The following is a 22,551-nucleotide window of genomic DNA, read 5'->3' as shown; positions in this document are numbered from 1 at the left end:
ATCCGTGGTTAATATTTGTTTATAAATAATGTTCTGGGTGGAGTGAAGATTGTTCAAGCCACTCCGTTTCTCCATCATAGTTTCTTTCATTTATATTTAATAACATCCAGAAGGACGGAGCTCTTCCTGGCCGAAATGGAAAGTCAGTCACACTATCTTGCACACGGCATTGACCATTAGCACCATCATCAGCTACAAAGTTGTAAAGCAAGCACACACACCCTTTTATGAGCGAAGGGCCACTATGGATATATCACACACATACACCACCGATGTGTACTTCTTCTGGCTATTGCCGAAGGATTTGTTACAGTGGTGACATATTTCCAATTCCAAGGAGTGCTGTATTCACATCCACCTGTCACTTCTAAATTTATCTCCAATTTCCACTCCCTAGAAGTGTGTGTGTGTGTGTGTGTGTGTGTGTGTGTGTGTGTGTGTGTATTAAGATGATATCTGGTTTAAATTAGTGTCGAGGAGAAACGGTGCATGATAACTGTGGTCAACACGTGACTGGGCACTGAATAATGGATTGCATTTTTATAGTGCTTTTCTATGAGTGCTTACTCAAAGCGTTTTACAATGGTCCATCATTGGGAGGTGAAGCGGCGAACACAACAGTCAACGCCAGCGTCCTCATTTCCCACATTCACACACCAATGGTGGAAACCGCTGGAGGCAATCTGGGGTTCAGTGTCTTGCCCAAGGACACACAGATCATTGGACGATCTGATCTACCTCCCAATCAGTCATCAGTCTAAACAGTATAACATCAAAGTTCAGAGTATAATCTGTATTAAACTATAGGATGCCAGTAGTCACATAAAATGTATATATCCAGTATGATCGATCCCCCGATCATCGCTAAACTCAGAGGTTTTCTCTGTTCCGCAAAAAAATAAAAATAAATGTTGGCACGACGACTATCCGTTCCAGCTGGTTAGGGTCCGTTGCTAATAGAATGCTCACCAACAAATGGAGAGGAACGACAACGGAAGCCATTGGGATCCTTACCCTCCTTCACGGCGTCGTCGGCCCACATGGCGGCCGCCACCACCTGGGCCCGGGCCAGCGCATCCGCTCTCTCCTGCTCCTCCCTCTCCATGAGCTCCAGGGTCAGCATGGCCTCGCGCTTCAGCCTTTCCTGCCTGCGCTCCGACTCCGCCTGCTCCACGCGCCGGTGGTAGTCGGTGGCGTTCAGCTCGATGCCCGCCTCCGCCAGCACCTTCACCTCCTCCATCTTCAGCCTCCGCAGCTGCTTCACCTTCTGCTGGGCCCTGTGTGTGTAAGAAAGGTTGGTTAAGAAGACCTTCTGCTGGGCCCTGTGTGTGTAAGAAAGGTTGGTTAAGAAGACCTTCTGCTGGGCCCTGTGTGTGTAAGAAAGGTTGGTTAAGAAGACCTTCTGCTGGGCCCTGTGTGTAAGAAAGGTTGGTTAAGAAGACCTTCTGCTGGGCCCTGTGTGTTTGTAAGAAAGGTTGGTTAGGAAGGTTACGCATAGGTTTAAATTTTAATTTTTTTTAAGTCCAGGGACGGGGGTGGCCCACCCTGAGGTCATTATTACCCATGTGTTGTGTCAATTTGGTCATAAATCACTGCATTTTTTGCATTTTAAGCTGGTGTTGTCTGGCTGTGTTTTGGGGACTGGGTAGGGGCTACTAGACTGGAACTCACCTATGCTGTATATGGCATAGGCAGCTCTGAAACTAGGCGCAGCTGCGCGATATGAGACTGATTAATTAGAGCGACAGAGAGAAAGGAATGTGTGTGGACGTGTGTGTGCGTCAATTTAACAAAGGTGCAGACAGTGAGCGACTGTATGCCGAATTGAAGTGGACTCTGCCCCAGACTTTTTTCCCCCTCATCCCTGGACATAAATACGTCTGGGTTTCCGAGGCCCTACTGCACTGTACCTGCGCAGCAGCTGGACTCTGTACTTGACGCGGTTCTCCCTCCACAGCTCCAGCTGGGGGCTGTTGAGCTCCGTGGGTCTCAGGTGGTCCAGCAGCGTCACGTCTCGGCCCTGCTTCCACAGCTCGTAGCGCTCCGGCTGCAGCTGCCGCACAAACACGTCCATGCTGATCTTCACCGTGTCGTTACGACACGTGCACTACACACACACACACACACACACACAGTTGATTGATGCAGTGTCCTAGTCAACTCTATAATAATTAACTGCTGCACGCCGTACACAAGTCTGTAGTTGAAACGTGTCAATATGAGACAGGTTGAGAACAACAAAGAGATGCAGGGAAAGTGGGAAGAAAAACAGCAAGAACACTTCTATCTAATCAAACACATTAAAGAGATGGCTCGATGTGAGACAGGTAGATCTGTGCCCGCACCCACGTGTGTGTGTGTGTGTGTGTGTGTGTGTGTGTGTGTGTGTGTGTGTGCGTGTGTGTGTGTGTGTGTGTGTGTGCTCTCGATTAAAACAAAAGGTATTTTCTTCCATGCTGTATAACATCTCCTCCTTTTCACTTCCAGAGTTGTGCTGAAAGCATGTTCAATTACTGAAGACATACTGCAGCAGAATGGACAGAAAAGACAGAGAGAGAGAGAGAGAGAGAGAGAGAGAGAGAAAGAGAGAGAGAGAGAGAGAGAGAGCGCCACAACAGTAGCTAAACCCAGTGACTCCGCGACAAAACCAATATCCACACTACATCTCATCATGACACCGAATTCCGTGGCGGATGACGGGGGGTACTTGACATGAAAAAGTTTGAGTACCGCTGGCCCGGTCGCGGTCTCGTTTTTTATTGATCTGGTTTGCGTATTTCTCTCGCAAAAACCTGGCAACACTGCTCGCTTACCCTTCGACTCGGCGACAAAACCAATCTTCACACTACATCTGATCATGACACCAGTTGAGAGACGGAAACATGAAAACCGTGTTGGAGCCAGAGAGGGGCAGAGAGAGAGAGGGAGAGGCTGTTATAGGGATGATTGTTACCGCCATAAAACCGTCAGCGACAACAGGGAGATAGATGAGCGCTGAGGGACACCGACACAAATTAATACGGGACTCTACTGTCCGGGAAAACAAACAAACAGAAGAAGTGTACGGCGCATGTATTTTGTACAGTCGACAAGCAATGAAATGAAAACGCAATCAAAATGCGGGGGCAAGGGAACATTTCCCCCATTTTCGTTATTAATAGTACAACCACCAGTTTCATGTTTGTGTAACCATTATGATGGTAGTGTTGTTATTGAAGGAGGGAACATTGGATTAGCACACCGTTTCTCAAGGTTCAGAGCAAAATTGCGGGTGGTCAAATGGGAAATGTTTTAAAATGAGTTAGTACAGATGGGGCCTGCCGATGGCCGAGTGCTTTATGCTGCATTCACATGGAATCAGGCAACCAGACTTTATTTTAGTGGACGGGAGCGGGACAGTAAACGGAACGGAACGGAACAGGACAGGACAAAATATTTAATCTTCTTATGTATACGAGTATACGGTTTTCTATGAACATGTACATAGCTGGCACAATGTGTCATACCGTGAATAGCGCCCGGTTTCTCTACGTTTTTCTCTTCTCTATTGGCCAATTGTGTTGGAATAGCAGCTCGGCCAAGAGCTAGACTTTCTAAGGGAGCAAAAGCAGTAGGCAATGCAACAACAGTCTTGCGGGTGCAAACATCATTTACAAAACACTATTCTATTCCATTAAATGTCCGTAGTAAATCTGTCCAGCTGTTAGAACAGCAAAAGCACATGGTTAGTTATGAGATTTACCAGACAATGTGGCTCACAGAGCAAGCAAGCTATATTTTCTTTTTATTTTATATTTCTTTACTCGCTCCACTGCTTACGCGACTGAAATCACAATATCCTTCATCCATTTAATAATGTATTGGACCACCGCACAGCTGGTTTATTGCTTATGGCGGGGCCGAGGTGCACAAACACAGACCAATAACAACACTAAACTGCGGTCTATATCTCCTGTGTGCTCGACACTAAACCCCAAACCAATATGAGGAGGAGAGAGCGAGGAGTGTGAGTCATCGTCCAGTCACTTCCATGATGAAGAAGTGTAGCGGTCGTTCCTTGTGGGAGCTGCTGGGGGTAGTGCTGCCTGGCGAGGTGATTTCTGTTGCTTCTTCTCAAGACATAAAGGAAGAGTGGAAGTGTCACCGGGGCCGGGAAAAACCCCCGAGGGGAGACAGGCCGGGCCGAGTGTGACGGAACACTGAGTGAGACACCCGAGAACTGAGCTGCTGGCTCTTTCAGAATGAACTGAGCTGCTGGCTCTTTCAGAATAGAGCCGAGACTACCACACATAAGACACTAGTGCTGCACAAGTCTTGCTCAAATGTGAATCTCGATTGTCTTCCACGAGAATTGATATATAATTTCTCACACGATTCTCATTTTTTCCCATGAAAATATGTATTAAAAAAATCACACCTGTGTGAACCGAGTGGTGCAACTCCCCTCTCCCTCTCCCCCCCGCCCCCTCTCTCTGTCTGTCTCTCATTAGCAGGCAACAGTGCAGCACTATCTCTCTCTCTCCGTTTCTGGCACAACAGTGCCACCTTTGCCCCTACTGCTACTCAGTCAGCGGCTAGGCTGTTCTCCTTCCCAGTCCTCCACAGTGTTTGAGGTGGGGGAGAAGTGGTGAGGATTGCTTGGTGGTGGTGGTGGTGGTGGTATGGGGCTGTCAATTTGCCAGTAACAGAATGGTGAGGGTAAAGTCAACCAATCCATCTCTATCAAACCGACGTGTGTGTGTGTGTGTGTGTGTGTGTGTGTGTGTGTGTGTGTGTGTGTGTGCACGTGCGCGCGTGCGTGTGTGCGCGTGAAATAACTCCCCATGTGTAAGCAGACAGGCATAGAGCCATAGAGGAGAGGGAGGGAGGTTGACACAGAGAAGTGGGGAGAGCCTGCTGCTCCTTAAAAGACAGTCGGCCACATGGAGCGAGGGAGAGGGGGGGGGGGAGAAGAGAGAGAGAAAGAGCGAGAGAGAGAGAGAGAGAGAGAGAGAGAGAGAGAGAGAGAGAGAGAGAGAGAGAGAGAGAGAGAGAGAGAGAGAGAGAGACAGAGACAGAGAAATAGTGGTACTTCAACAGACTGGCACCTCATAAATCTGCCAAGCAGCCAAGTGGTGAAAGGGGATTGTGTGTATGTGCGTGCGTGTGTGCAAACATCATCTGGGAGAACAGAAAGGGGAAAGTGAAGTTCAACATGGAGAGAGAAAGGGAAAGATGCAGGAGAGGCACAGAAAGAGAGAGAGATACAGCATTGTTCACCTGGATATAAACCAATATTGTAAAGCAGAAACTAAAGCACTAGGACTCCCTCTATCCTCACCTGCGTGGCCATCTTGCCGTAGTCCACCCAGCGCAGCGTGGCGAAGTTGGTGGACTCGGCACAGTTGAAGCCGTGGTTGAAGCCGGCGTGGTAGCCGTACGGGAACGTGACCATGAACTCGCCCTCGTTCTGCGTGACCTGGTGGTGACACAAAGGAACACACATTTAGACCTGAGGGGGGGAAAAAGGCTTCTAATTCCCAACAGTTTTCTGATGTTTCTATGTTTCTATGTCATGTTTCTATGTCAGTGGTGCTCAACCATTTTCATGTCAAGGAATCCCAAAAATATCTGTATTTGTAGGCTGCGTACCCCCATCTGAAAATATGTAGTTCCAGGGACCTCCCACCCAGAAGCAAAGATTTGAGTACGCTCTGAAAGAATATATATATTCCAAGATTGGTGCCACATTGTCAGTTTATCAAAAATAGCAGATCTACAAGCTCATAGCGCAGCACTGAGTGCTGCGCTACGAGCTTGTAGATCTGCTATTTTTCAATAGCTTAAATAGAACAATGCTTTAACCCGTCCAGAATGGGCCATGGGTTGCCTTAAGTGTAAAAGGAGCTCTTGGACAAGGTAGTGATATGACCGGTACTGCTGTCTGGGCGGAGATGAGGTCTTGCCTCTTTCATTTTCAGCACAGAAAGCGCTCTAGGCTGTGCTTTGTCTTCATAACAGAGTGGACAGTGCAGTGAACACACCTCTAAGGGAATCAAGGTCCATTATTTTATTCTGCATTTGAGCCACCGACCACCGTCTCACGGGGATTAAGCCTCTCATACGCAAATCTTTTAATATTTCGTTATCGTTGGATACAATTCTGTCCACAATTCCATCCGTGCTGTAGGCTATCGATGTTAGTACCATAGGAGAGATAACAGGCCAAACGTTTGAATACAATAATTCTTATTCTATATTCTCGATTTGTGTATTTCTAGGAAACTAAGTAATGCGGCTGTTTAACAATAATTTGAAACCAAATGGACTCCATTAGGTCTCATGTTACGCTCTCAAGAGTTAAAGATCTATAAGGGTCCATTTGGTTACCAACTCTCCATCATTTAGCTGGGGACCACCTGGAACAGGCACATTCTATACAGACCAAGAAGCAAATCCAAAGGAAACCATATTTACATTTTAATGTTAAACACAACGATAGATTTTTTTATGTGTCGTTGCGGGAATTCTAAGGACCATCAAAGCATGGAAATGTGTATTTGCATAATACATTTTAGTCCAAGTAAATTCAATTATTCATGGCCGCATTGAGGGAATTCAAATGGTGACTTCCAAGGGACTAAATACATGTTTACACTCACAAAGACCACAAAGGTGGATTTGTGAGTGATTTGTGTTTTATCCTTGTGACATGTACAAATGAATACATGTTTATGTTTGCATTTTATATTATAAACATAAACGTTGCAACTGTTATAACCGTTAAAAAATAAAGTTATATCTAATTTAACATTTGTGGAGTTGGTCACCTGACCAAAAGCGGTTGACAGAAACTGGTCGACATGTTCTGTTGCCCCAACACGGGCAGAAACAAGGCCTTTTAACCAGGCTACTTGCACACACTACAACTCGCTTACAATTCGCAAACCTGGCAACACTGCCCTGTGTTCATGCTGTTGTCAGAGGCCCGCCCCCGGCTCACACGTCACTACTCTCACCGTCTCTCCGCTCGCAATCGGCAGCCATCTTGCTTTTTACTTCGATGCGCGAGTGGACATTTAATGCAAATACATTAATTATAGCTCCAGCAAGCAAACACAAACACCTCAACTCCATCTCATTGTGAATAAGAATTCCGAGGGGAAAAATAATTTTTGGAACGCCACTTTCACCCAGTATGAAGCTAAATGTGGAAGCCGTGTGTGTCACACCAAAACTGGTGACCCAGAGATTCCTGTACCGATTCTCGGGCATCTGGCCTGAGGCACTGCCTGCGAGTTGGCTCTGCGGGCGCTTTTTCCAACTCTCACTGATTTATCCAGCTCACACGTCAATCACAGTCACCAGCTCTCAGCCTGCACACACACGCACGTCTGTCTTGCGCACACGCGCACACACACATACACACACACACACACATGCAGGCTATTGCTTTTTATTTATATGGGCGAGTGGCAATTTAATGCAAATAAATTAATTATAGGTCCAGCAAGCAAATCATGATGGTCTGTAGGTCACAATTACATTCCGATTTTAGTTGTTGTGTTTTGTATGACATTTTGGCCAGTAGTTTTATATCTATCTCAGCTTTTGCCTGATAGCACACATGCTAACAGTGCTGACCACAACGTTAGCAGCATTTGATGACAGGTTGCCATAGCAACATACAGTGTGCGCAGACCTAACGTGAGCTTCTGGGACAGAAACTTGCGTTTTCATGACAGCAGCAGCTGCTGCAACCTCTGATAGCTACTGTGATAAAGATGCTAAAGCAACACAAAAACACATCCACACGCAAACCAAAACAAACCAGGGTTGCCACATATCGTGGATGTGAGAGTGAAACAAGCAACCAGGTCTATAAAAATGTTAATAGGCCAGTTCAAAGTAGGTAAATCAGAAATGGTCCGGAAATTAGTCTTAAAATAATCAATTATAGTGTTGACTGTCAAACTTTGTTGTCTAATGTTGTTTCAGAGCAGTGGAACTCAAACATTTCCATGTCAAGGACTACCAATAGATAAACAAGTCCAAAGTAGCTTATAATGATCAGACTTGGCAACACTGTCTCTAGGTTGAACGTTCTACTTTACAAGCTCACACATATGAAATATGTTTTTTTGAATCTTCAAACTGAGACATATTTTATGATAATACTGTTAGCAGTCATCATACTCCAAGAGCATACAAATGGAACCAAATGGACCCTGATTTTCCCAGAGAGCAAATGGTATCAAATGGGGGTCTGTGGCCTAATGCATTTCAAACTGGGGGTTCTTGGTATTATATTCTCTGCATATCTTATCAACTTGGGGTGAATATTTCACCACAATACTTTACTGAATATTTCACAAGAATATAACACAAGAGTCAAATGTACGGTCAAATGTAATCACAATATAGGCTACAGATGTAAATATTTATGACACAGTAAAATGTCGAAAATTAGTGCTATCCCCCCCCCCCACACACACACACACACACACACACACACACACACACACACACACGACAGGCAAGGCTGTTGTTTGCATCGTTAGCAGGCAGCAGCTACCTTGGCACTGCTCTCTGTGACTGTAGTTGTTTCACCATGTTTGCGTATTTATGAGAAATAAAAAACACTTTCTGTTATTATTAATACTTTATAACCCATCCGTTACTACATATGTGCAGGGCACACTACTGAGAATTTCCTTCTTCCCATATTGCGCTGCAATGTAACTAGGATTCGCCGGCCGAAGGCCGGCGAAATTCTAGTATAAAATAAATTATGCTATATTTGAATAGCCAATGTATGTGGTTAAAATATAAAGTGACAAAGTTAAGGTGGTTGCACACTGATGCGTCACTATCACTAGCTGTCAGCCAGTTACCAACACCCCACTAGACTCCACTAGACAGTAGAAAGTAGTAGGCTATCACTAGCTGTCAGCCAGTTACCAACACCCCACTAGACTCCACTAGACAGTAGAAAGTAGTAGGCTATCACTAGCTGTCAGCCAGTTACCAACACCCCACTAGACTCCACTAGACAGTAGAAAGTAGTAGGCTATCACTAGCTGTCAGCCAGTTACCAACACCCCACTAGACTCCACTAGACTAGACAGTAGAAAGTAGTAGGCTATCACTAGCTGTCAGCCCGTTACCAACACCCCACTAGACTCCACTAGACTAGACAGTAGAAAGTAGTAGGCTATCACTAGCTGTCAGCAGTTACCAACACCCCAGTAGACAGTAGAAAGTAGTAGGCTATCACTAGCTGTCAGACAGTTACCAACACCCCACTAGACAGTAGAAAGTAGTAGGCTATCACTAGCTGTCAGCCAGTTACCAACACCCCACTAGACAGTAGAAAGTAGTAGGCTATCACTAGCTGTCAGCCAGTTACCAACACCCCACTAGACCCCCACCAAAACGTTATACAAGCGAAATATTCGGCGGCAGTGTGCAAACGTGATCGACATAAAGTGGGGTCAATTATTTGTTTACGTCCTCCGAAATTCGTTTCCGATATTCGGCCAGGCAAAAAAACACTGGAACACGGCTGGAACACTTTCACCCCTGAACAAAGAATTTGCAACACATGTACAAAAAGGATAAGTCTAAACTTCCACTCTTGTTCTTATAAGCTGCAGCTCAGGGATTGACGTCAGTCTCTCCAGTTCCTGCTCAACCTTGTTAAAAGGAACTTTCGTTTTGTATGCGAGAAGGAAAGACAGAGAGAGGGGGGTGGGGAGGGGTGTCATGCGCAATAATAAAACTAAAAGACCAATTTGGCAGAGCCCCGCTTCTGGCACAGTCAGGGGAAGGAAAAAGAAGATGAGAAAATCAAAAGACGAGCAGACAAGTGATGATGATGATGATGGTGGTGTGAATCAAGGAGCAGAGAGTATAGGAGGTAAACTTTACAGACCGAGGGAAGGAGGTGTGCGCCCAAAATAAGTTCACGGGAAAATAAAGAAAGGATAACAAGTCGGGTTTCCTGTTTTTGGATGGTTGAAGTGAGGGGCGTGCGTGTGTGTTATGACACTTCCGAGACACTTCTCTCACGCGTGCGTGCGTGCGTGCGTGCGTGCATGCGTGCGTGCGTGTGAGAGACGGTGGCACATCGGAGGTGATAATGACGCCCACAGGGGCAGGAACACGAGATGAACGGAAGGAAAAAGAAAATTAAAATAAAACATGCTGAAGTTATGCTGACAGCACCCATGCATTGTATATTCCCTTGTTTTTCTTCCCTTAAACTTTTAATCTTCCGTTCATTTTTCTGTAGCAATAGGTTGTGGTGTTTTTTGTTGTTTTTTTTGTTAACAGTTCTTCACTACAGCATCTTAAATGGAAGTTTAAAATACTTCAGACCTTTTTTGTTGATGTAGTTGGAGGATCTCGGATGGCCAGGGAGGAATGCATGTCAAGACGCAGAATGAAGTAGACCAGACTTGTCGGAATACGTTAGTTCTAAGTTTTATTATAGCAAAGCAAAGTCACAGACGAGATAGTCTCGGGTATATCGGGTGGCAGCAACTGTCCTTAGTTTTTTACCAAGCCTTTTATACCCTGCTTGTCAGGCCATCTGCACCCCTGGGTCCCCAATATCGGAGTTCAAACTGTCACATCATGTCAAAATGACATTTAACTGGATCCTGGATTCCTCAAAACTTGTGAAATTGTTTGTTTTGGCACTTTGCGTTGGCTTCAGCAAACCGCTGTGTGGGTTTGTTCTGGACTGTTGGTCCTGTGACGAGGCTGGTCGTGTTGTCCTGTGAGACTACCAGACACTATTATCACTGACAAACATCTGTTGTTTTCAACTCTAAACGTCACGGTCTAGTGATTTGTACTTCTGAGGGGGTGATCACTATTCATTGATTTCTTAGTGTGGTCATTCTGACGATTGCTTTTTTGATTGACTGAATAACCAAAGGTTTTATTGTATTGTATTTTTATTGTAGTTTTTATTTTGTACATCAACAAATCGACATGAAAAGATTAGCTTTGTTTTGGGTAAATCGATTAGTCTGATTACCCATATTTTATACTATGACGCACGAGTCGGCACGACAGTGTTGTGCTTCCCCTGCAATAGTAGCCTGTTTTAGTTTTTGAGAGACCGCCGCTGCTGTAGTCAAGCTTGAACCAAAGACAAATAAATATTATGCTCAAATTTGGTCGATCTAGCTAAGCTTCATTCACTTTTTTTTACCCATTTAGGCCCGACGTCGAAATAAAAAAAATGTCTTCTTAATTCTGTTTCTGTATCAGTGGTTTTCATGTCATGGACCCCCATCTGAAAATATGTTGTTCCAGTGGACAAAGATTTGAGTTAAAAACGCTCACTCTGAAAGAATATATTCAAAGATTTGCGCTACATTTTCACAGGTTTTTCAAAAATAGCAGACCTACAAGTTCATAGCGCTGCACTCGGTGCCGCGCTATGAGCTTGTAGATCTGCTATTTCTCAACAGCTAAAGCATAGCATAATGGCTTAAAACACCAAAAGGGGTTCCCGTCCTGAATGGATTAAATAGGCCTATGTAAATGTTTTATTATAGACTACAGAAACACAAGTGCTAACAGCTAAAGGTTAGCGCAGCGGTGAACTACAACCACTCACCCTGTCGAAGGGAATGCTGTACTTCTTCAGGATGGATGGAGAGATGAGCGTCATCTTGTGGCGGAGGAAGGCATCACAGCCCTGAGAACTGCCAGGGAAAAAACCTAGAGAGAGGGGTGGGGTAGAAATTTATTATGACTTGTAATAAATCAACAGATGCGTTTAGTGTGGACCATTTCGTTGCTGTTGGGCAGAAACATTCCATCTCCATATTCTAACTTGTTTTGTAGATCTGCTACTTTTGATACGTTGGAATTTTGAATCCTGAGAAAGTCACAATCAGGTTTCCCCCGGAGCGACCGGACAGAGACGAATGATGATGTCACAACAATGCAAGATTGATTATGTTAACCCATTTTGGGCGGGAACGCCTTTTGCCGTTTTAAACATTATGTTATCATTTAGCTATTGAAAAATAGCAGATCTACAAGCTCATAGAGCTTGCTATTTTTGAAAAATCTTGAAAATGTAGCGCAAATCTTTGAATATTCTTTCAGAGCGAACATTTTTAACTAAAATCTTTGCTACTGGGGAGGTCCCTGGAAAAGAATATTTAGAGACGGGGGTCGGCGGCCAAATTCATATAATTCTTGGGGGTCCTTGACATAGGACCCTAGCTTGAGCAGCAAAGACATAGAAACATGGGTTTTTCAGAAAACTGTCAGGATTTAGAAGACATTTGTAGAATCATCCCCAGGTCAAAATGGGTTAAGGCATTGGTAGGGAGTTTAAACTACAAGCGGATGTCGGTATCATACACTGGTGTTCACACTGTGTGGCCGAGGCACCAACGGACGAGTCAAAATCTCACATTCACATTGACAATAGCTACCAGTTCATGATGCTCCAATGTGACACTTTGTCAGCGCTACATCAGTTTTCACTATTTTTGGAACATTTGTAAAAGAAAAAAAAATAAATGTAAAAGGCCTGGGCCGTGGCTCAGCGGTCCAGGCACCGTGGCCGGTAGCCCAGTCTGGCAGTGTGCCGCGGGTTCGGTCCAGGCACCTTGGCCGGTAGCCCAGTCTGGCAGTGTGCCGCGGGTTGGACTCCTAGGCCGGTAGCCCAGTCTGGCAGTGTGCCGTGGCTCAGCGGTCCAGGCACCTTGGCCGGTAGCCCAGTCTGGCAGTGTGCCGTGGCTCAGCGGTCCAGGCACCGTGGCCGGTAGCCCAGTCTGGCAGTGTGCCGTGGGTAGCCCAGTCTGGCAGTGTGTCGCGGGTAGCCCAGTCTGGCAGTGTGCCGTGGGTAGCCCAGTCTGGCAGTGTGCCGTGGGTAGCCCAGTCTGGCAGTGTGCCGTGGGTAGTCCAGTCTGGCAGTGTGCCGCCGGTAGTCCAGTCTGGCAGTGTGCCGTGGGTAGCCCAGTCTGGCAGTGTGCCGTGGGTAGCCCAGTCTGGCAGTGTGCCGCAGGTAGCCCAGTCTGGCAGTGTGCCGCGGGTAGCCCAGTCTGGCAGTGTGCCGTGGGTAGTCCAGTCTGGCAGTGTGCCGCCGGTAGTCCAGTCTGGCAGTGTTCCGCAGGTAGCCCAGTCTGGCAGTGTGCCGTGGGTAGCCCAGTCTGGCAGTGTGCAGGTAGCCCAGTCTGGCAGTGTGCAGGTAGCCCAGTCTGGCAGTGTGCAGGTAGCCCAGTCTGGCAGTGTGCAGGTAGCCCAGTCTGGCAGTGTGCAGGTAGCCCAGTCTGGCAGTGTGCAGGTAGCCCAGTCTGGCAGTGTGCAGGTAGCCCAGTCTGGCAGTGTGCCGCCGGTAGCCCAGTCTGGCAGTGTGCCGTGGGTAGCCCAGTCTGGCAGTGTGCAGGTAGCCCAGTCTGGCAGTGTGCAGGTAGCCCAGTCTGGCAGTGTGCAGGTAGCCCAGTCTGGCAGTGTGCCGTGGGTAGCCCAGTCTGGCAGTGTGCAGGTAGCCCAGTCTGGCAGTGTGCAGGTAGCCCAGTCTGGCAGTGTGCCGTGGGTTCGACTCCTTTACTGCATGTCACTCCATCTCTCTCCCCCGTGTACAAAGTGCTGATATACAGTACTTTTAAAAGTTTGTAAAGTTGTATTATATAGTTTAAAATAATAATGTTGTCACAATGTCACAACATCCAAGCCTGTACTAGTTAGGATAAAAAAAAGAAAGAAAAAAAATAGAAGTCTGCACACTATATCTTACAAAGCTCACAATCAAGGCTTTTATTGATTAGTGTTTCCGCTGAAAACTCTGTCCTGGTCTCATTGGCACACTGTTTGGGAACCACTGCTGTTTGTATTTACCAACTCAGTCAGTCAGTCAGTCAGTCAGTCAGTCAGTCAGTCAGTCAGTCAGTCAGTCAGTCAGTCAGTCAGTCAGTCAGTCAGGCAGGCAGGCAGGCAGTCACCACCTCTCAGGAGGAAGTGACAATGGGCATGTTGTTGGAGAAAACATGAAACATGCAATATCAGCATTACCTTGAACTTGACTTCCTCACTATATGAATAAATATAATTTATTAAGTCCCTGGAGGAGTAAATGGGTTATTCTTCTGAATGAGAAGCCGGGACAGTGAGCACTGTGGAGAAGTACATGGTAAGGCCAACGCACCAATCCCACGCATTGTTGTTGAGAGGTCGCCCGTGGCCGAGTACAGCCTCTTAACCCATTTAGGCCTGACGTCTTCTAAATCATGACAATATTCTGAAAAACCTCATGTTTCAATATCAGTGGTTCTCAATATTTCCTGTCAAGGACCCCAACAATGATATGTAATTCGCCACCGACCCACCCATCTGAAAATATGTTGTTCCAGGGACCCCCCAGAAGCAAAGATTTGAGTTAAAATATTCACTAATAATAATAATAATATATATTCAAAAGATTTGAGGCACATTTTCACAATTTTTGAAAAATAGCAGACCTACAAGTTCATAGCATGGGTGGGTTAATACAGACGTAGCAATAGTATGTTTGTACTCTATGTATGCATGATGGTATGGAATTAATGTATCACTTTATTATAAAAGAAAACAGCAAACGTAGCACATCCACAAGCTTCGAGCTTGCGGATGTGCTACTTTTGATGCTTTTGTGTGAGGCTGTAATATGATCAAGTAGGACATAAATTTACTCCAAGAAAAAAAAGAAAAACACAGAAATGGTTATAATATGGAGATAAGAGGTTTCTGTCAGACAGCAACAACATCCACAACCACACACTCCCTTTTCTGCATCTCTCTTCCTCTCTCTCTCCCACTGCGCTCAACACGTGGCCCAGCAGCGCCCTTCTCCCTGAAGGACGTGTGTCATAATGTATGCTCAACTCTCCTGTCACTGTATTAACACGTCTTCGAGCTAAAAAGACAGCCCCCAAAGTCAAACAGCGGTACAACTTCTTGTACAGGGAGTTAGACAAGTCCTTCCGTCATCCTGACACGGTGGTGGTGGTGTGTGTGTGTGTGTGTGTGTGTGTGTGTGTGTGTGTGTGTGTGTGTGTGTGTGTGTGTGAGAGAGAGAGAGAGAGAGAGAGAGAGAGATGGCAGAGCCACGGCGGGGGGTCATACTGCCTGGAGTCACACAGAGTGTTATTAAAGTAACATATGATGTTAGATTGTGAGCGCTGGGTAATGTGTCTCTGTGACTGATGTGAGGTGACGGTGGCTGCTGCTGTGTGCCCTGGTAATTAGAACTTGTGGAAGATAAACACTACTCTCCAGCACACACACACACACACACACACACACACACACTAGGGGTCCAACGGTTCAGTAAGCCCACGGTTCAGTTCAGTTCAAATCTCATTTTTTTGGGTCACAATTTTGGTACATTTTTGGTAAAAAGAAAATATATCCAAAATGTGTTCTTCCAACCCTGTCCGGTCTAATGTCAAACATGTATGCTTTCTTGTTGAGTGGTGCAGCCACTCCATTACGGAGCTTTGTGTGTCCCTGGGTCCCTGGCTGGCACGACAATAGCGTTTGGTTGGTTTTCACAACCAAGTTTCACTGTTACGCAGTCTAAAACACACACATATTAAAGGACCACTTCACCACTTTTCAACCTATCTTCATATAATAGGTCCTCACTAATAATCATGATAAAATGGCACGATTTATTTCTACTCAGGCTGTGTCTCATAGGAGGGCTGTGGGCAGTTTAGAAACCGTCTTCCAGTGACATCATCCTTAGGCTGATTGTTTTTAAACAAGATTTTTTTACAGAAATGTTTAGATTTTTATTATCGTGAGAACGATGGCTTCCATTTTCGCATTGCAACTTTTCAGGGCTAGAAAGCCTGCCGTTTCTATTAGCTTGTATTCCCCATCGATGTTTCTGAACTGCCCACAGCCCTCCTATGAGACACAGACCAAGTAGGAAAAAAAATGCCTGGGAGCGTTCCTGTGGCTCTGGAAGTTCTGCAGAGTTGCACCATTCACTTCACACAAAGGAGATTATATTCTGTGTTTTAGCAAAGCAGACTCGGACTCTCCTCTGTCTTATGAGACAATCGGTGTGTCGATCGTCGTGGAGCGAAATATTCTATGGGTCTTGAAAGGTTAGTAAAAACACACACTGGCAAGGGCTGATTTATTTATGCATTTACTTTTGGCAGTAATGAGTTAATGGGTTAAATGGCAACACTTTAAAGCTCCAAGAGTTCCTACTGTATGCATTTGTTCTATTCTCTAGTGACTTCAAGGTGGTTGGTTGGTTGGTTGTAGATGGGTGCCTTTAACCAAGTCAACTTGAATGCCACTGACATTAGGAGCAGCTTAATCCTTCAGTCATGAAGGATGACAACGCCACAGAGAGAGAGAGAGAGAGAGAGAGAGAGAGCGAGAGATGAGGACGCAGAGCGAGAGGATAAATGGGGAGACCCACGAATGTGTTAGTTGTGTGTGCACTGTGCGTGCGTCTCTGTGCGCGCGCGCGTGTGTGTGTGTGTGTGTGTGCATGTCTTGGCACTGATAAAAAGTGACTAATGTACTGGTGCAGTCTGGGTATTAATCCACATTAAAATGCAGCCGGCACTGTGTGCAGGGCTCCCTATTAACTTAGAGCCTCAAGACGCTCCTTTCAGGCTGCACCAGCTAGCTACTGTTACATTCTGTCTCTCTCACACACACACACACACACACACACACACACACACCACACAATACATTTATATCCATTGGCGACATTAAGGGAATCATAAAGGATGTGGTGGTGAAGTAGGCTTGTAATTGTGTGTGTGTGTGTGTGTGTGTGTGTGTGTGTGTGTGTGTGTGTGTGTGTGTGTGTGTGTGTGTGTGTGTCCAGGTCATTATGATTGAAAACCTTTCTTTAATGTATATATTGTAGATATATATATATTTTTTTTTAATGTATCTTTAACATAATGTTGCAGATCATTTTTTAAACCCTCACTAAGTAAAAAATATGGAGATAAGGTTTCTGACTGATGGCATGTTTAATTGTAATGCGACGCGTGTTGTGATTTGTGTTGTTTTTATATAGCTGCTACATGCAGTTTTAGTTCCCCATAAACACGGCTGAAAGGTTGCTGATAATAACAACCGGATCACTAGAATCCCGTTCTCAGTTCCTTCACATTTTGTGCCCGTTAAGATTCACAGTCCACAGATTTACCTTGAAGGCAACATGCCATCCTAGATCTCTGGTTTACTATACAGTCCACACATTTTAAAACCTGTATTTTAGCATAAGGGTATTTCTTATCATTAAAACCCTTAATTGCAAACAGCAGTTTCCTCACACGTTTGAAGCCTGACAGGAGACAAACATTGAGGCTTATATGCCTGCATGCGCACACGAATACACACACAGGTTGAAACCTGCTCATGTACCTATGCCTGGGCTATCTTAAGCAGCATTTGAATTTCAAATTTCACTGGTGCGTGACTGCGTGTGTGTGTGTGTGTGTGTGTGTGTGTGTGTGTGTGTGTGTGTGTGTGTGTGTGTCACATGCAGGTCTTTGACTGGGACATAACAGGAAGATGTTTTCCAGTGTGGAGGTGTTGCACTCTGCATCTCCCCAGACAGTCTGTCAACAAAAGGTGTCACTCACACAAAGTTGAGAGGCTAAAAAAAGAAAAGGGGGGAATGAAAGAGCCACACTTTTCCCTAGCTTGCCGTGTTTTTTTTTTGTTTTTTGTTTTTCTTCTTTTTGTGTCGCTAGTGTTTATCTACAGGGACTCAGGGGTTCAGCTGGCATTAAAAAAAAAGTAAACATATTTAGTTGAGCGGAGTTCCTCAGGGCTCTATACTAGGCCCTTTCCTGTTTATCTTCATTGGCGTATCTACAATCTCGGGCGTGGCGACCTGGGCAAAGAGGTAGATTAATTTTGTTATCTCGGGCATGGCATCTAAACAGTTAACAGGAGATGGAGGGAGTGAAGGTTAGGAGAGAACACAGACCAAAGGAGAGTGAGAGAAGAGGGAGGCTGAGGAGGAACTACTCTGTGAGGACTCTTCATTTAGTGTGTGTGAGTGCGTGCTTGTGTAAAAGGAGGCAGAGCTTGTGTGTGTGCGTGCGTGAAGTACACATTCAACACCTCTTCTCTCAGTAGGGACCAAACACACCAGAAGCACCTCAGCCCCAAGGCATTCTGGGTAAATCGTGCTACAAGCTTTTAGAGTGCGTTTTCCCAGAGGTGGAAAGTTGCCCAGAACTCTACTCAAATACTGTCTTAAGTACAACTTTGAGGTAATTTTAATTTACATTATACTTCCACCGTGAAGGCAAATATTGTACCGTTTTACTATGATTATTTATACTAACATACATAGTCAAGGCCTACTTTATACTTGTAGATCTGCTATTTTCAACAACAACAATATGTACAATAAAATAACAATGTTCTTTCCACCACTGTTTCTTACCTTGTGCGAGCCTCTCTAACCTCTTCCCATGCTCCGGTGGGATGCAGTACCTACAGAGAACAGCAGAGGGAAGGAAACCCAATTAATGGTGAACAACATTTAGACCATTCCATGGGTCTCTCCCTATGGTCTCTCCTGCAGTAGTCTGGCTATCAGAGAACCAGGAAGCCCTGTGGATTCTACAAGTGGTGCAACAGTTTAATCAAACTAATTGACTGAAATCAATCAGCCGAGTCATGTGACTTACTGACGAGAGTAGTATAGGGAGAGAAAGGAGCCTCTATAAGTGAACTGTATAGGGTAAAGGTTTAAATCTTTGCTTCTGGGGGGGGGGGGGGGGGGGTCCCTGGAACATCATATTTTCAGATGGGGGTCGGCGGCCAATTCTATATATTTTTGGGGGTCCTTCACAAGAAAATGTTTGAGAACGACTGACATAGAAACATAGGGTTTTTCAGAATCGTCCTCTAAATGGGTTAATACAACAGTGGGATCAGGGCCCCCTGATTCCACCGTTGTGTTAAATGAAATGTAGGGGTCCCGGGACTGCCAGGGTTCCTTGAGGAGCCCCCAAATGGATCCTTACTGGTTTGCAGTTCGGAGAGTGTCCAAATGGAAGCGAATGTAACCGCTACAGGGTCCATTTGGTTCCATTTGTACTCTCTACTCTCAGGGTTATGGGGGGGGGGGGATCCTTGAAATGAATAAAAGCTTTGAGAACCACTGCAATAGCGTGGATGTATGCACATGCAGTGTTACAGATATATATATATCGTCTCCATCGGGTGGAAACCTGTCCAAAACTGGCATTTTCAAAAATAGCAAAAGTAGCAGATCTTCACACAAGCTGTAGTACGACCAAGTACTAAAAGTAGGATGTTAATTTACGAGAAGAAAAGTATGGAAGTAACTAAGTAAGAGGTTTCTGCCCGACAGCAACAATGAATGAATTGGTGGGGAAGCCTCCTCCGCTCCGCTTAGTTAAAAGCATGCTGGTTTCACTACAACCCGCCTAGGGTGCTCAGGTAAATGCACTGCAGGGAATATAAACACCCAGCACTCCTCCCTGCCTCCCACAGGCCAACATCTCACTGTACAGAGAGGGGAAGGGGGGTAGAAACCTCTTACCTCCATATTTATATGTGTTTTTATCATTTCAGCGCCCTACTTGATCACAAGACAGAGGCACACAAAATAATCGAAAGCAGTTTCCAGCTCGAGGATTTTAATTTGAAACCTGAATGGTAACAGTTTTGGACATATGAGGTTTGAGGATTTGAATTTGAAACCTGAATGGTAACAGTTTTGGACATATGAGGTTTATATTATCAGGGTAACATATGAGGTTTTCCACCCGACAGCGACCATGAAAGAGAGGCCACTCAGGAGGAGGAGGAGGAGGAGAAGAGAAAAGAGAGGAGATCATGAGCCGTGTCTGATGCGTGGTGCCACACTGCCACCTGTGGGCCAGAGTTTGAAACGGCAGGCACGCACGCAGCAGAATGGTGGCTTAGCAAACAGAAGGAGAAGCTCGATCCATCACGAGGCGGTCTGGTCCAGGGGCTGCTGTCAGAACAGAACACAGCTTGCTGACCCACACACACACACACACACACAGCCTCCAGTCATTCGGGAAGCCGGTGGAGAGTGGAGACTAGAGTCGGCTACAGGTCCTCCAAGGAACATAGATCACGAGGACAACGTTGATTAAAAGGCCCATGCAACTGGAAAAAACGTTGCTGTCAGGGGCAGAAACCTCTTAACTCCATATTCTTACTCAGTGGTGTTCAGCCAGTGGTCCGGGGACCACCAGTGGTCCTTGAGGGGGTTCCAGGTGGTCCCTAACTAAATGATGGGAGAGTTGGTAACCAAATTCTTTAGCTCTTGAGTGTTAAATTAATCCAAGTTTGGTTTAATTTGACACTCAATAAGAGACCAAATGGATCTGTAATCCCGTATGGGTCAATTTGGTTTCATGTTACGCTCGCAGTAATCAGCATTACTCAATTTACAAGAAGTCCACACAATTAGAACATGTAGAAGTAGTGGTTATTTTGATCAACGTTTGCCTGTTAGCTCTCCTATTATACCAACATCAATACAGCATGGAATCTTATCCAATGATAGAATTATTATAATTTTTTGTCTGAGAGGCTAAATGTCATCAAATGGTGGTCCGTGGCTCAAATGCCCAATGAATAATGGACCTTGGTATGAAAAAAGGTTGAAAGCCGCTGCAACCTACCTGTTGTGCTTTTTCATAAATTAACGGCATACTAATTCATTGTCCTACAGCGTCGCGCAAAAGTATCAAAAGTAGCAGATCCACAGGCGAGCTTGTACATCTGCAGGATCTTGTAAGGTGTGTGACGTGCTTCCAAACGACTGAAATCGGTCGCGGCTATTGAGAACTTTAATCCATGGGTTATAGTGCTCGGTGTGCACGGCGGTTAATTCTTGCCATCAGGAAGTTTTATTGGTTGCGTTACTCACACCCTTCTGTGCCACACCCAACACCTGGCGCTCTCTCCGCCGGGACAGCGTGCTAGCGAGCTGGTGGCCAACAGCTCATTGGCCTCAGGGGTTGCCCAGATAGATAAGCTTGGCAGACTGCCATCATCTGACCCGACTTGTACCAACTGTTAATTTGTCCAAAAAGAGTAACATTTATGGTAAAGCATAATCTTTTATATGCAAGCGTCAGACTGCTCCATTTGATCCAGATTCACCCATAACTCCATCTAGTCGCATGCTTAACGTTCGCATTGGGAAATCAACGTGCCAATCAAAGCAGGGTTTGCGAATGGAAATGGCATGCCGGGCCGTTAATCGAGACAGCGGCGTAGTTTAGTAGAGGTTAAAAGAAATGGATTTGGAGATCTCAGTAGAGTTATGCGCAACACTAGTGCATTTCCCAACGCCGCCCGTCTCCTGTTGAATCTACGTATACACGCAGTACGCGCCGATCTTATTCTGCGGCTCTTGGGCTTGGCATAGTCCCCAAAGTAAAAGGAATAATAATGCTGAAGTAGAATCCATAGAAAACTAATCAAACACGACACTGGAGCACAGAACTGACTGACGGTGAATAGCAGGCAGGCTGACAGTGAAGTAACGGCAAAGAGGCAATGCAATGCAGTGTGTCTGGATTTATTGGAGACAATGTCGCAGAGTTGATGGTCAGTGTCCGTGCACTCCAGCCATCAAGCACACCGCCACCTGAAGGACTAAAGTGTGTTATGCAAGTGTACCCGGGTGCGCTGTTGAATCTCAGGCAAAGTGAATCATGGCCAGCGGGGACCAGGCAACCGTATTCGGGAACGGTTGGAATTAAACGGACTCAGTCCGTCTCAGTGTGAATCCCCGACTGTTGTCTGTCTCCATGTTTGAGTTTTTATAGTTTTGTATTTTGTTCCTGCCTATTCCTCCCTCCCACTGCCGTTGTATCCTACTGAATCACCTGCCAGTGAGGAGCCCCCACCGGGAGGACGTAAAGCCTCCCGACCTACTCCTCCTGCCCAGTACTAACCTGACGACCCATATAAGAGTACGTGAAGTGACAAATATCACCCTCCCTGCCTGGCTTCCCTATACCCTCAACAATGCCAGACGGATTCGAACCCAGACTCCGCGTGGTGGGCAGATACTTTAGCACTGCGCCACCCGAGCCCCTCCAAGACACGTTTTAGACTGTGTCATTAACCAATTAAGCCATATACATCTTGTTGCACGAATAATATAAAGCCGACGTGAGCTTGTAGGTCGACTATTTTGGCCTTTACCTTTGAAAATGTGAAGTGTTTCTAACCTTCAATGTGGACGATAAATTGTGATGGGGTCGTGGATACAAATATATTGTGTCTGTGGGGTGGGGGTGGTTCAAAACCGTTTCAGGATTCCAAAAGTACCAAAAGTAGCAGATCTACAAGCTCAAAATGTGTGGCTTCGCACCGAGTTTCTAGCTCGTGTGACGCTGTAGTATGATCAAGTAAGGCACACAAAAAGTTAAAATATGGCGATATGAGTTTTTCTGCCCGACAGCAACTAAATAATTTCTTTCTTCTTTTAATTAGACCGGATGGCGTAGAGAGAAAAGGTAATTGAGTTAGGGC

The 22,551-nt window shown here is 45.5% G+C and overlaps 1 protein-coding gene across 1 annotated transcript in view; it reads right to left on the bottom strand.

Moving 5' to 3' along the window:
* The window catches only part of kdm4b (lysine (K)-specific demethylase 4B), a gene marked incomplete at its 3' end in the record, with an annotated part of 48,011 nt that overhangs the window by 5,900 nt on the left and 19,560 nt on the right, over positions 1–22,551 (bottom strand). The window contains 6 exon segments of the mRNA XM_080770488.1: positions 1,015–1,277; positions 1,911–2,107; positions 5,321–5,458; positions 11,615–11,718; positions 18,440–18,489; positions 20,933–21,078. Coding sequence (XP_080626614.1) covers positions 1,015–1,277; positions 1,911–2,107; positions 5,321–5,458; positions 11,615–11,718; positions 18,440–18,489; positions 20,933–21,078 — 898 coding nt within the window.

Source organism: Protomyctophum bolini (assembly GCF_963924005.1).
Source record: "Protomyctophum bolini genome assembly, chromosome: 8".
Lineage (NCBI taxonomy): Eukaryota > Metazoa > Chordata > Actinopteri > Myctophiformes > Myctophidae > Protomyctophum > Protomyctophum bolini.
Note: the sequence above shows the minus strand (reverse complement) of the source record. Positions and strands in the feature narration are given on the sequence as shown.